At 43.8% G+C, this 15,498-nt stretch overlaps 1 protein-coding gene across 1 annotated transcript in view; it reads right to left on the bottom strand.

Moving 5' to 3' along the window:
- Positions 1-15,498, bottom strand: part of LEKR1 (leucine, glutamate and lysine rich 1) — a 104,826-nt gene that overhangs the window by 8,018 nt on the left and 81,310 nt on the right. The window contains exons 11-12 of the mRNA XM_060242378.1: positions 5,101-5,256; positions 1,688-1,978 (exon numbers count right to left, since the gene is read on the bottom strand). Of these exons, the coding sequence (XP_060098361.1) occupies positions 1,688-1,978; positions 5,101-5,256 (447 nt within the window). The remainder of the gene's footprint in view (positions 1-1,687; positions 1,979-5,100; positions 5,257-15,498) is intronic.

The following is a 15,498-nucleotide window of genomic DNA, read 5'->3' as shown; positions in this document are numbered from 1 at the left end:
GCCAAAGAGAGGAGCGCAACAAGGTAGGTGTTGTCCGGGCGGCGGAAATGAAGAAACTGAGTGGGAAGGGCGCCTCCCCCTAGTTCCAGGCATGCGCAGTCGATGCCTGCTCCCCAGAGCAAGGGGGAAGCGCGCCAAAAAGCGCTCTAGGTGAGCTATTAGAGACTCTGAGGTATGGATCCGTTGCCTGCGGCAAGACCCATGTGTGGGACTGCACAGAGACCACGAAGAAGATTAATTTAGATGTCTGGTCTGGATTGTCTTCTTCTGATAATGGGCTTGTGATGTTGGTCTGAACCTTTGGATTACATTCTATTTTCAACCATTTATTTTATTGTTAGGGCCTATAAACTGCATTAAGTAAGATTCAAGGCCATCATCACAGGCTGACTGAACTTGAGAAAATTAATACCCATGTGGGGGGAAAGGGGTGGCTCTCACATATCTACCTCCCTAGAGACTTCAAAAGGAGTCATGCCCTTTAGGCTTTTTTGTTACAGGAAAAACAACCACCACCACACAGCATCTGCTAAGGTTTCTGTGCAGAAAGGAAACAGCCTATTACATTAATGTCTAATAATAACAAGAATGCCCTTAGTGGCTGATCCATGGACATCTTGCTCTGCCTTCCCTCCCAAATTGGAGTGTTGGTGTCTTTGATGCATTCACATGACATTGTCACACAATCAGTTCTAGATTTCCCCCTGCTTCATTGCAATCTTTTCTAAACTTGCACTGATACAATCTTTGAAAGATCGTAGCCTAGGTAGGATCTGCTCACCCTGCCCATGTTTACACCATTTTTTTCTTGGCATCCCCTCATGCCCACAATCCCACACACACCTGGAATCCCCCTTTGGCTGGCAATTTTAAGGGTTTTTTTTTCCCTCTATGGTGTCAGAACTATAGCCACTATTGATTTTTTAAAGCTAGTGCAAAGTTCATGGTTGGTAGTTGTCTGTGACACTCAAGATTAAGATTATTGTCCTTTTTATCCCTATTATTATTAATTATCAATTGGCATTACAATTCAGTGTAACTATATTGTTTTATTTTGACATATTGGCAAATTTCTGTAAGCTTTTGTTATGCCATTAAAGGTTATTGGATTGGAATGGATTGGGAGGGGAATGGGGGAGTACAAGGGGATACTGGGGAAAGCATGGAGAATACCCCCAAGTGGATGTTCTGTTGCACCTGTGAATGCCTGTGCATTTGCAGCAACAATGAGTGTACACATCATCACGTGGATGCAGCCACTGGGGGCACAAGCTGCCCTCTTTGGGAAGTGATGCTGCCACTTATTCTCTTGCACCTCTGATCCTATTTCTAGGGGCTATTAAGATTCTTTAAGATTATCCACCTTTCCCTGGTTCAGTCTGCATACTCCTGGTTGCATACTACAAACTAGACAAATACCATCAGGCCCTGCCTCAAAGATGAATTCAGACATGCAACATCAGACATTGTTAACCAATCAGCACAGCTTAAACGCTGCTAAGGGATGAATTTCCTTTTCCGTTATGTTTTTTCAGGTCTCCTGGCATCACTTCAAATGCTACTGCAGCCAGGGGGATACTTTCATAATGTGTTTCCAGTGCTGAACAATTAGATTAAGTGATGAGGCATTCAGCTATACGAAACCGGTCTTAAGCATATCATGGTAAACTCCTAGTTGAACCCTCACCTCTTCTTGAACTTCATTCAATTTCTGGATCAACTGAGTTTGCTCCTGGGTCAGTTTCTCCAGGTCATAGGACTTCTTTTTTATTTCTTCCGCCATGTCTTCTGTGACTGCATGATGGGTACTCTGTTCTTCTGACAGCTGGATCTCAAGGTCTGCCAGCCGCTTTTCAAGGCTTTGCCGCTCTCCTGCCTTGTTGTTTTTCTCTGAGAGTTTGGTCTGGGCTTCATGGAGCTGCTTCCCAAGGGTGCCCATTTCCATTTCCAGGTTATTAACAGCACTCTGTAACAGCACCTGGAAAAACAAATCTGGCATTCATTTGTTTGCAAGACATTTCTCCATTAAACGGATTTGAAATATTGCCTTAAGGGATTTTTGCAAGAGGAAGTTTCAGGAGGGTAGCCATGATGGTCTGCAGTAGAAGAGCTGGGTTTGAATCTAAGAGCACCTCAAAGACCAACAAGATTTCCCAGAGATAAGCTTTTGAGAGTCCAAGCTCTCCAATGGATCTGACAGAGGGAGCTTTGACTCTCGAAAGCTTATACTTCCAAAATCTTGTTGGTCCTTAAGGTGCTGCTGGACTTGAATCTTGCAAGATTCTAGTGGTGCTTTGTGCTTGTCGAAAATGAATGATATGAAAAGCTGCTTTACAGAAATAAAGCATGGCGGTAGGAAGAGAGCGACCAAACTGCCCAAGGTCATAGCAGAACTTGAAATGGCAGAATAGGAAATGGGCCTCATGCCTCTCAAATTTGGGGGGTAGGGGAGGACAGAACTGTTTTGGATAATCCTCATTAAAGTGTAGAGTGGTAATGCTTAAAGGGTTCCAGGAGACACAAGTACACTGAGAAAAGAAATTGTTACTGTGTCCTGACACATCAAATAAATAATTTAAGACTTCTAAAGCCCACCCACTGATATGTCTGCCCCATCAATCTTGTGTGGTATCCATTGTTTATAGTCTGCCATTCTCTCCGGGATTCAGGGCAAGTTACATAGTGCAAGTCAAATATAATCAGCAGCATGGGAACGAAACAGTGCAAAATAGAGTTTGGATAGAAGAAACTGGAAACAGAGCTGAAACTACCTGAAACAAAACTCAAGCATAATCAGGCACCACTTGAGGCAGGCAATTTGGTAGCTGATTCAGAAGCAACTGGATGGATCCCTAAACTCTACCCACTGCAGAAACTGAGCAGGCTCACCTTGCAAGGAGGCTGCCAAGTGTCACTCTAGATGTTCCTGCTCTGGGCTTGCTTACAGCCAGGACTTGGGTAGAAGCACAGAGAGCTTCTCTAAGGGTTGATGAGACTCACTACAACATGCTCCAGATGTAATTCTCTGTCTGCAAGGAGGCGCCTCCGATTCTAATTTGGAAATAAGGCTATCACGTATCTGAGGAATGCTCCTTCAGAGATTATTCAGAGTATTTTGCTTAATGTTAATGAAATCATAATGTAAGGCAGTAAATCAATATGTAAGGCTGTAAATCTTTGACAAATTTCTTGCACCAAAAATTACAAAGGCTATTCTGCAAGTCATTACGTAAAATGAAAGAAGTAATATTCATTTTGAGGAAGGAAAATAAAAAAAAAACCCTTCCAACACTGAAATATCTACTGGAGACTGACATTGCCTATTTAAAATGGCTCAACATGCTTAAACTACAAGCTGTGAAAAGGTGAGGTGGCCTTGTTTTAGGAGAGGCAGAAATTTGAAAGTGGAAAGAAATAACATCAGCAACAAAATAAGAGGGCGCCTGAATGATAGAACCAGGTGAAAGCCCAAAGGAAATATTTTTCAGAAAACATCCACAGGAACACTATTTAAAATTGTCATCAAGTGCCTTTGCAGACAACAAAGTAAAATGGAATACCAGGAAGAAAAATATAAACATGTTCAGGAACAGGTTTGGGAGTTACTGCAGTGGGAAGAACAGATCAGGAGTCTTGCTTCATCAGGAGTACCCTTTACAAAGCCACAAAATGGCTTGCATAGCCGCAGTCCAAAGTATGGAAAGTACTGTTAAGGACACAAGGGCTGTGGGGGTGATAAGACGTAGTGGTGAGGGTGTTGGACAGTCAGCATTTGGGTTCAGATTCCCACTCTGTCATAAAGCTCACTGGGTGATCTTGGGCAACTTGCTCTTTCCCACCTAATTTTACTCACACAATTATTGTGAAGTAACCCCTTAAGAGAAGAAACGGATAAAGACATGGATGACATAATAACACAGTAGGGGGTTTAGGGTTTTTTTTTTCCTAGCAACAAAATATTTAGCACTTTCATTCACACTAAATAACACACTTTCAACCCAGATTCAGTGCACTTTACAACTGGATTTTACTGTGTGAAATGGCAAAATTCACTTGCAAATGACCACTGGAGTGGATTGAAACTGCATTACTTAGCATGTGTGAAAGTCCCCATTGCCTTTTAGGTCCTGGGAAAAATGTGATTTCCCTGCAACAGATGAAAATCAAGAGAAAGGACTTAGATTATTCAGCAATTGTGATTTATAGTTCCACTGTAGCCTATATTGAGTGTTACATGCATGCTGAAAAGCAGACAGTTAAAATATTTTATTACTGCTAAGTAAAAAATACTTTTTTCTATTTTACTAAATCATAACAAATCATATGACATTAAACTGGGGGTGCCAGATCCATTTTTATTTTTGAATTAAGCTCAGTCAAAGTATTCTTGGATTGTATTGAAAAAAATTAAGCTTGCTTGCACAACACATTATCCTGTGCTAAACAGAATTTATTCCAAATCTACCAGGGATGGAAGAATGTCATGAAAGAAGACTTGTTTTATGTTATTTGTTATCCTTGGACAACAGTACTTGAAGTCACTTCAGCTTCTGATTGGTCAATCAACTCAGGGCTGAACAAAAAAAGCAAAGTGGATGTAACAAGAGCCGGCAATTCATGGCAGAGCTGGAATTTCTGGAGTCGCTTCTCTTCTAGCCTGGCTCAGTGTAAGTAACAGCAAGATTGTTTTTGATGGAATTTTCAATCCCACAGAAGAACATCATGACCCATGAATGACCCAAAACAAGCATCTTAGGGTGTGCCTGAAGCTCCCTGGAATTCTTTGTTCTTGTAGACAGGACAACAACTCAGGAATGGCAACCTAGGAAGACAGATTGCATAAACAAATCCATTTTGAACAAGATAAGGTACCCAAAACATCCTTAGATCGTCTGCCCAGGTCAACAAGACCAGTTGGATTCTAGAATTGTTTATTAATGTCAGCCCTACATTATCAAATTCTGAAAGGAGCTCAGTCATTTGTGACTATGTTTTAACAACATGATTGACTCATATGACCTACATGAAAAAAAATTAACTGAATTATATTTTTTCCAGTGCAATTTAATCCCAAAGCAGTTTATATTCAGATGTTAAAACCTTTTTGTGTAGTAGCTCATCCTGATCTCTCTGATATTTTGCTATCAGTTCCTGATGCTTTTGTTTCTCGATGTCTAATTCCATTCCAGCGTCTTCCTTGATTCTCAGAATCTCTTCCGTGTAATGGGCTTGTTCTTTTTCTCGATCAGCTTCAATCTAGAGGGCAAGATAATCTGACTGTCAGTAAGTATCTATTCAAATTTATATCAACTCTCCATGGAATGCCCAGTACACAATCCTGCATAGTTTAGCTGCAAAAACAATGAGACTTTTTTTAGGTTAGTCAAGACTAGGAGCTGGATGAAACAAGTTTACTCAGAAGTCCCACTGAGTTCAATGGAACATACCTGTAGTTCAAGATCCATGTCATTACTGCCAAAGAACTTGTTATGACTGCTTTGTGATACCTTGTGTCTGTATTGTTTAAAAAGATGATCAAGGTGGGCAATGAACAATCTAACTCTATGGTCCTGCCTTAAAGAGTTGCCTGATGGGATTCAGGGATTTGATATGAGAACCCACATATGCCATGATGACCTTCATCTTCAGAATGGCATATCTATTGGCATGAGAGGAGGAGCACAGAAAGAGTTTGGAGCTTGGACTATGAGAGATTTAAGGCCACGAGATATGTAACTGGATATCCTGATATTTCCTTTCAAAGTGAAAGGCAGCTGTGCAGGAAAAGCCTGCACTGGGGTTGTGGAACCACGGAAGGGTTTAATCCTCTCCCCTATACTGGGGCAGGGAAAGATAGGCATAATACCTCCTTTTCCCTAGCTTCACAGCCCTAAATCCACCAGGGCTCCCACAGATGCAGTTGCCTTGACTGGGATGGCCCAGGCTAGCCTGATCTCATCAGATCTTAGAAGTTAAGCTGGTTCACCCTTGTTAGCATTGGGATTGGAGACCACCAAGAAATTCCAGTTGCTACACAGAGGCAGTAAAAGGCAAACCACCCTGGTATGTATGCCTTGAAAACCCATAAGGCAGATGCAACTTGATGGTCCTAACACAAAAACGCACAGATTTCATTCAGGCTGAAAGAAAACAAAGGAATCCAGTCACAGATTTGTGTAATTGATAGCACAATCCTCAGTTAGATGCATAGAATTTGGAACTATGAGTTGACTGGAGGTGAAGCATCTTGGGGTACAAGGAGTTCTCTGGAAATCAGATGATGGATTAATAGGTTTGCCCCATGGAAATATTTATGCGCTTCTGCTACATTCTACTTGTAGATTTGTAAATAAAACAAATATTACAAATGTAGTTACATTTCCAGTGCTGAATCATCCAGAAGTCTGCAGAGTTACTCTTGAAGTGGCTCACCACTCAAGAGAAGGAAAGAGTATGTAGTAATATATTTTCCAAACACCTAAATTGCTTTAAATGGTTTTACTTGGATATTATCTCGAAAGGTGAGTTATTGAAACTAATGGAGTGCAGACAAAATTGTGATCTCATTACAGCAGCCTTCTCACCAAAGGTATATTCTCAAGCCCTCAAGGAATTTAAATATGTATTGTTAATAGACATGATAGAAAACACTCTTTCTCCAATATAAATATTAATCACCTAATTCTGATCTCTCTTTTTAAAACCCATTTATTTTACAGACCACGCTTTGCCAAGCCCGGTTAATTTCGTGAAATAACTATGCTGTAACTATGTCAGGCCTTGCAAAATGTAGTTTGGGATGCCAAAGTCAGGACCATACTGTGAGCATTGGAGAGGGCTACAGGCTGTGTGTGGGGTGGGGAGCACTTGTCCATGATTAGCTACCATGTTACAGTCCCTCCAGGTCTGCTTGGTCAAATGCTTGGGTCTCACAATAGCCGACTCTCGACCTTGGAGTACCATCAGGGGAATAGTTCCTTCACTGCTTCCCTTTTGGAAATGTCCTCCATGGAATCTCCTCTCCCTGATCCAGACTCAGACTCTGCCTGGACACCTTCTTTAAGGCCCTCCCCTACCATTGTATAGATGTCGATGTGCTGATCTTCTCCTCCACAGTGACTCAACTCCCAGGGAAATCCCAAAGGAATATCCATCCCCTTTTATGGCAGTCAAAAAGGCTAACCACCATTGTCCAAAGTTGTTAGTCCTTGGCCAAACTCAGCCCCATCAGCTGCTATGGAGGCTCAGGACCTCTGCCTGGGCCTACTGGGGGGTGGCTTCCCCTGTGGGCTCAGGCTCGGGTTCCTCCACTTCAGGGACTGCTCCTTGCCGATCTTCCCCCCAGACACATACACTGATCAATATCAGCCAGTGTCAACAAAATTAGTCTGAGTTTTATAATCTGCATCTCGTTACGGTCTGGATTCTGTAAGTGGAATATTGGCAGACCCTAGAAATATAGGCACAAATTATTTTTTTTCCTCCAAAACCAAAATCTATGTAATATCTTTCATTAAGACCAATCAAAATCACACAACGTATTGTGGAAGCCTTCCTCAGAACTCTTCATCAGGCTGAATGTTCAAGAGGTGTGTGGGGGAGGAAACAAATATTTCAGATCCTGGTGCTAAAGGCTTCTCTGACTGCATCATGTGTAGGATACTCAGCTGACCTCAGTGGGCATGGAGTGAGTCTACTGACATCAGATTGTCACCCTGGAATGCTAGGTAGAAGAAGCAGAAATGGAAGCTGTTGAGCTGGAAAAAAAATATAACAATCAGCAGCTGGTCCACTGTCTCTCAGATGCTAGACAGGAGCCCTGTTCCAAGTTCTTTTCCCTGTAGTTGAAATGTCCCTTTCCTCAGCTTCTAAATCCTCATATTCCCCGAGGAGACAAAAAGGGTTGGCAACTGTGTTGGTGCATATTTCTAGAATGTGGCACCTGTAAGTATCAGAAGTTTCTTTAGCAGAAAATAAGTATGGGATCATATAGTGATAGGAAAGAACATGTGCTCAGATGGGGAATGTGTTTCATGACTGTAGATTAACTCTTCAGGGGAAGGGCAGAAGGGGCAGTCAGGACTCCAGCTTCTAAGCAGAGGGATTTTTTAGCCCTGGGGGAATAGATGTGCAGAGCCAATTTGCACATGCTTCCTCTTATCCACTGGGGACAAAGTGTTTTTTCTACCTGGACATCATCTCAACTTAGGGGGGAAAATAGCTTTCACCATAACTAGTGAAGCGTGGAGCTAGTTTTTTGCCTAGAGCCTTGGGTCAGGAAGTAGCCCTAAGTGTTTATAACAGCCAGTCTAGTTTGCAAACAGAATTCTTTGACAAAGGGAGCTGAAATGAATTTTGACAGTCCTGACATCCAACGGAAGCTAGCCAGTGGATGAAAACATGTCCCATTTAGCTAATGCCTGAAATCACGGTAATTAGCAAGCCAGAAGAATGAACATCCTGAAAGATACTTCCCTCTGATCCCGTTCAAGTTGCATAGCAACTATTGATTATTTTTTTTTGTGTGTAAAACATTTTAATAACCCAAATGCATTTAATGTTAGAACACCACTTTAAACAACTCAGTTTTGAAAGATTTTGGGTCTTGATTTAACAAACACATGGACAGAAAGAATTATTATTATTTTTTTGAAAAAAATAGAGAACATTGTATGCCTATGTAATGGCACCGTGACCCAAGAAAAAGGCGACATCTCTTTGCTCTGATGAGAGCGTTTTCAGAACACTTGACATTCAGCACATTTTAATAGCTGTTAGCAAATATGTAACTGCTGTCTCCTATTTCTATTAGTTCTTTCTCCTGTTTAAATGTCAAGCTGCACAACAGATTCTGATTGTGCAAACAGACTGACCTCATACTAAAATTACATCCTACATGTGAGAAATTTACTTGTTTGAGACAGCTTGATCTATGTATTAGTAAAAACCTAAAATTATGTCATGACAAGTATAATCTATGAAAGGAAAGGTCTGAGTGTTTGAGAGTCAGATGCTGAGGCTTAATGACTGATTGGAAGTAAACAGTAAAAGTAGTCTCTCAATATATGAAAGATTTTAAAAGCAGAAGTGAAGACCCCCTTCTCCTAGACCCCGCCTCCCCCCCGCCAGCACAGAAGGCAGAGAAAGATAGTTCACATGTTCACAGATGTTACCTAATGGAAACTTAGCATCCGATACTGATACACATCTATGAACACGCCATTGCTGGTCAACTCACATATATAACATGATGTGGTCTGGTGAAATCAGATGATAAGTTGGAAGTCATCAAGTGAGGAATGAGATTGGAGATGTTGCTCATGCAGAAAGTCTCAGGTTCAATCCCCAGCAACAGTGAGAGCCAGTTTGGTGTTAGTGGTTAAGTGTGCAGACTCTTATCTGGGAGAACCAGGTTTGATTCCCCACTCCTCCACTTGCACCTGCTGGAATGGCCTTGGGTCAGCCATAGCTCTGGCAGAGGTTGTCCTTGAAAGTGCAGCTGCTGTGAGAGCCCTCTCCAGCCCCACCCACCTCACAGGCTCCACAGGGATACTCATACTCAACTGAAAGAGCCAGTTTGGTGTAGTGGTTAAGTGTGTGGACTCTTATCTGGGAGAACCAGGTTTGATTCCCCACTCCTCCACTTGCACCTGCTGGAATGGCCTTGGGTCAGCCATAGCTCTGGCAGAGGTTGTCCTTGAAAGGGCAGCTGCTGTGAGAGCCCTCTCCAGCCCCACCCACCTCACAGGCTGTCTGTTGCGGGGGGAGGAAGGTAAAGGAGATTGTGAGCTGCTCTGAGACTCTGAGATTCAGAGTGGAGGATGGGATATAAATCCAATTTCTTCTTCTTCTTCTTCTCCTTCCAATTAAAAGGATCAGGCAGAGGGTGATGTGAAAAACCTCTGCTTGACTTGAAAGAGCTGCTGCTGGTCTAAATAGATAATACTGACCTAGATGGGCCAATGATCTGATTCAGTATAAGGCAGAGCTTCATGCAAAAGTAACAAAAGCTATAAGAAATCATGTGTGGTATATGCATGTGTGAACCAACCACCAAGGCTTATAAATCAGCATTTCACAGATCTGTTTTGTGAACTCTCCATGAAAACTCTGCACAAACATGCTGGCTTTCATTTGTTTTTTGTTCTTGAAAAAAAGATGTGTTTTGCTGTGGTTATTCATATGTGCAGATCTCCTCTGTACTTAATGGGATCGGATATAATTTTTTTATTCTGTCAGAATCTGCCAATCAGCCCTGGAGTTCAGCATCCTTGGATGACATAAAACAGCCCACAAACTGTATGCACTTTCTAAGTGACAACATGTGATCCTCCAAGAAAAAATTCTCACTCGTTTCTGCCTCGTTCATCCATACAAGGCATAGCTATTCTCCGTCATGCTAACAAATATAGCATGCATCTAAGTGCTTCAGTGGACCTCTTTGGTAAGTCACTAGTTTGTAAACTACACAACTGCAATAAGTTCATGCCTTGTCCCCCTGTTCCCATGTACTATTGCTCATGCTAGATGCCTATGAGATGGAAAAATCAACTGAATTTTGCCACCCTATAAATTACTAACAGAGCTGGATCTTGCCACATTTTTCACTGTTGCAAGAGGAAACAGGGGCTCCTTTAGATCCTCCTCCAGGCTGTTCTGGGAGCCCTGGGACAGGGCTGCCATGAGGACAGTATTCAGGTGACTTCATCTCTCCCTTTGCGCCAACAAAAAAGCTGGTAGGATCTGACCCACCAAGTATGCCTCTTATGTTATGTATTTATGCTGACATATGTATGCTGATTCATGCATCAATCCATATTCAGTATTACTGCTGGCCAGTTTTTAGGGTATGATTTTGAACATGACTGCATAATGCATCTCAGTGTGCATGGAAAACATACACAAGGACTGCCTCTGTGAGATGATGCATGGATCTGATTGCATAAGTACATGGAAAGGAAAAGAACTGAGGCATGGCACAACCACTCTTGGGTTTGGCAAGGTTATTGTTGTTTTTTTACAAAAGATGAACCTGCAGAATTTCTAACTGGACATTCACTATGCTTGTTGCTGTGAAGATGGTTATATATTATGTGACAAAGTTGGTCTTAAAGGTGCACTTGTCTACTGCTTTGTTCTACACATGAATATACATGAAGATGCCTTAAACTGAATCAGACCATTACAGTTCTCCAGAGTTGCAGTGAAAGGTCTTTCACATCACTTACTAGCTGATCCCTAACCGGAGAAGCTAGCAATTGAACTTGGGATTGGGACATTCTGCATGCCAGGCAGATGTTCTACCACTAAGCCACAGCCCCTCCACAAATGAGGGAGGGGGGTGTACCTCTTATAAATTCCATGAGGAAAGGCTACTTTCAGGTGCATCTTCATGGGCCATTTCTCTCAGGCCTGACATAGCTCTAATTTCATATCCTGCTGCCTACAGTGACATCACAGTACCAGGGGCAGGAGGAGAGGGGCAGAGGAAGGAGAGGCCTGCCACCATTATCACATTCTTTCTCAAACCTCCCTAGCATTTTGGATTTTTTAAAAAAATCTCTGCACATCTGGATATCACCATACACAGTCCATGGCTATCTGCATAATCACTCTGCATAAGAGAGAGCCAGTTTGGTGTAATGGTTAAGTGTGCGGACTCTCATCTGGGAGAACCGAGTTTGATTCTCCACTCCTCCACCTGCACCTGCTGGAATGGCCTTGGGTCAGCCATAACTGTGGCAGAGGTTGTCCTTGAAAGGGCAGCTGCTGTAAGAGCTCTCTCAGCTCCACCTACCTCACAGGGTGTCTGTTGTGGAGGGGGGAGGGAAGGCAAAGGAGATTGTGACTGTTCTGAGATTCAGAGTATAGGGCGGGATATAAATCCAGCATCTTGTTCTTCTTCTTCTCTGCTATGGCATTATGCAAAAACCCATTCAAACAAAATAACTTCGTGCCCCAAACAAACTTTTCTATTATGCAGCTTCTCTCTTTCAGGATCTCATTCCTCAGATCAGTGGGTCTGCTTTGACAGCTGGGACTGCCTCTTCTATGTTTGGCTGAGCAGGCAGTGGCTATTTTTGTGTGTGGGGTATGTGTGTGTGTGACTGTCAAAAAAGCTTAGTTCACCAGCTATGCTTGTGTAAATAACTCATCCTTACTTAAATGAAAGTTCTAAATGCGGAACTCTCCCACCTCATAAATCCTTTCCACAAACCAGTTAAGACACAAACCCCTTGAATGATTTTGAATTTGGACAGGAAAAGAAGGCCCAGGTACATGTGGGGTCTGTGGAAAAAAAAAACCTGTCATAAACTTGTGAAGCTTCAAGATGAAGGTAATTTTTAAACACTTTTATATGTGAGTCATTTTATAGTTGATTTCTAGAAATCTGAACAATCCAGGTTTGATTCTTTAAGCCAGATTTCAGGCTGACAGAACCAGTTGTCTAGATTTAGTAATGAACAGAGTGTTCACACTTAATAAGGGCAGAACTCAGGTCAACTGGTGTGCCTTAATTAAAAGAACTGCTCCTGTGGCTCCATAATGAGAGAGATCACTGGTGCAAAAGTCCTCAAAATGCTCAAGGGACTTTAGCTATATATGTATGAGGGAAGCAGGGGAGACACATCAAATGCAGCCTCTCCACCATGACAAAAGCTCAGAAGCGTATGTTTCCCTTTGCTGTATTTGAATTCAGGATATCCCTGTATATGCCATTATGAGCTCCTGCTACATGCTATTAAAAGAGGTTTGCAGATTGATTAAAGTCTCTCTCTCTCGGCTTGGCTTCGCGAACGAAGATTTAAGAAGGGTGCAATAGTCCACGTCTGCTGCAGGCTCGCTGGTGGCTGACAAGACCAATGCCGGACAGGCAGGTCCGGCCACAGTGGCTGCAGGGAAAAGTCTGATTTAGGGTTGGTGCTATAGCAGTGCGATTCTTCCTCAATCTCCTTTTGTCCTCAAGACCAGCTATGCGTGCATTCTCAAAAGAAGAGACAGCCTGGTGGATGGTGTGCCTCCATGCTTTGCGATCTGAGGCTAGGTCAGACCACTGGTGATGGTTGATGCGACAGGTGCCAAGGGATTTCTTCAAGGAGTCCTTGTACCTCTTCTTTGGTGCCCCTCTATTTCGATGGCCGGTGGAGAGTTCGCCATACAGGGCAATCTTGGGAAGGCGGTGGTTTTCCATCCTAGAAATATGCCCTGCCCAGCGCAGCTGCGTCTTCAACAGCAGTGCCTCGATGCTGGTAACCTCCGCCCGCTTGAGAACTTCAGTGTTGGTCACAAAGTCACTCCAGTGGATGTTGAGGATGGTGCGAAGGCAGCGCTGATGAAAGCGCTCAAGGAGTCGCAGGTGATGACGGTATAAAACCCACGATTCGGAGCCGTAGATGAGGGTTGTCATCACAACCGCTTTGTAAACATTGATCTTTGTGCCTTTTTTCAGATGCTTGTTGCTCCACACTTTTTTGTGCAGTCGGCCAAAGGCACGGTTTGCCTTTGCCAGCCTGTTGTCAATCTCCTTGTCGATCTTAGCATCTGAGGAGATGATGCACCCCAGGTAGCTGAACTGCTGGACTGTCTTCAGAACTGATTCACCCACAGTGATGCAGGGAGGGTGATAATCTTCCTGGGGTGCAGGCTGGTGGAGAACTTCTGTCTTCTTCAGACTAACTTCTAGGCCGAATAGCTTGGCAGCCTCTGCAAAGCAGGACATCATATGCTGCAGAGCTGATACCGAGTGGGAGACAAGTGCAGCATCATCAGCAAACAGTAGCTCTCGGATGAGTTTTTCCATTGTCTTGGAGTGGGCCTTTAGTCGCCTCAGGTTGAACAGGCTGCCATCGGTGCGATAGCGGATGTAGACACCATCGTCATCATCTAGATCAGGGGTCCTCAAACTACGGCCCGTGGGCCAGATGTGGCCCGCTGAGGACGTTTATGCGGCCCGCCGGGTTATGGCAAAATCAGACTGGAAGTGAAGTTTGACCTAAACTCATGTTAGCAATGCACACTTCCGGCACTGGGCTGAGGCGGCGGAGACAGAGTGTGAGGTGATACCGAGGTGAGGTGAGTTCCCAGGCCGGGGTGTGTGGTGTGGGGAAGGGAGAGAGATGCAGAAGACGGAGAACTGATGGCCCACGGCCTTGAACAGTAACGGCAGTCCGGCCCTCCAACAGTCTGAGGGACAGTGAACTGGCCCCCTATTTAAAAAGTTTGAGGACCCCTGATCTAGATCTACTGCGGCTCTTTGAAGCATCATGCTAAAGAAGATCGTAAAGAGAGTTGGCGTGAGAACGCAGCCTTGCTTTACACCTGTGCCTATTGGGAAGGTCTCCGAGAGGTCGTTGCAGTGTCTGACTTGGCCTCGCTGGTCTTTGTGTAGCTGGATGATCATGCTGAGGAACCTTGGGGGACATCCTAAACGTTCCAAGATTTGCCACAGGCCTTTCCTGCTAACAGTATCGAAAGCTTTGGTAAGGTCGACAAAAGTCACATACACAGCCTTGTTCTGTTCCCTGCATTTCTCTTGGAGCTGCCTGAGAACAAATACCATGTCGGTGGTGCTCCTGTTAGCTCTGAAGCCGCACTGGCTCTCTGGGAGGAGTTCTTCTGCAATGGCGGGCACCAGTCTGTTCAGGAGTATTCTGGCAAGGATTTTGCCTGCGATGGAGAGCAGGGTTATCCCCCGGTATTTGGAGCAGTCTGACTTTTCCCCTTTGTTCTTGTATAGGGTGATGATGATTGCATCGCGAAAGTCCTGTGGTAATTTGCCTTGTTCCCAGCAGGTGACAAGTACTTTGTGAAGTGAGCTATGTAGTACTGTGCCCCCATGCTTCCAGATCTCTGGTGGAATTCCATCAACTCCTGCTGCCTTGCCACTTTTCAGTTGCTTGATGGCTTTAACAGTCTCTTCTAGAGTGGGGATCTCATCCAACTCTGTTTTCACTGGTTGAAGTGGGGTGAGGTGAATTGCTGAATCTTGAACTACGTGGTTGGCACTGAAGAGAACCTGAAAATACTCCGACCACCGGTTCAATATGGATGCCTTGTCTGTGAGGAGCACTTGGCCGTCTGCACTACACAAGGGACTCTGAGTCTGATATGATGGACCATATACTGCCTTCAGGGCTTCGTAGAACCCTCTTAAATCACCAGTGTCTGCACACAGCTGGGTTCTCTCAGCAAGCTTGGTCCACCACTCGTTCTGAATGTCTCGAAGCTTGCACTGGAGGTTGCTACATACAGCGCGAAAGGTTGCTTTTTTCCCAGGACAGGAGGGCTGAGCAAGATGTGCTTGGTAGGCAGATCTCTTTTTCGCCAGCAAATCTTGGATCTCTTGATTGTTCTCATCAAACCAGTCCTTGTTCTTCCTTGTGGAGAACCTGAGGACTTCTTCAGAGATCTGCAGGACGGTAGTTTTTAGGTGTTCCCAGAGTGCTTCTGGAGAAGGGTCTGTGGGGCAACTGGGGTCCTCAATTCTTGACTGGAGTT

Source organism: Heteronotia binoei, chromosome 6 (genome assembly GCF_032191835.1).
Source record: "Heteronotia binoei isolate CCM8104 ecotype False Entrance Well chromosome 6, APGP_CSIRO_Hbin_v1, whole genome shotgun sequence".
NCBI classification, from domain to species: domain Eukaryota; kingdom Metazoa; phylum Chordata; class Lepidosauria; order Squamata; family Gekkonidae; genus Heteronotia; species Heteronotia binoei.
The sequence above is the reverse complement of the archived record's forward strand: the minus strand, read 5'-3'. Positions and strand labels throughout refer to the sequence as shown.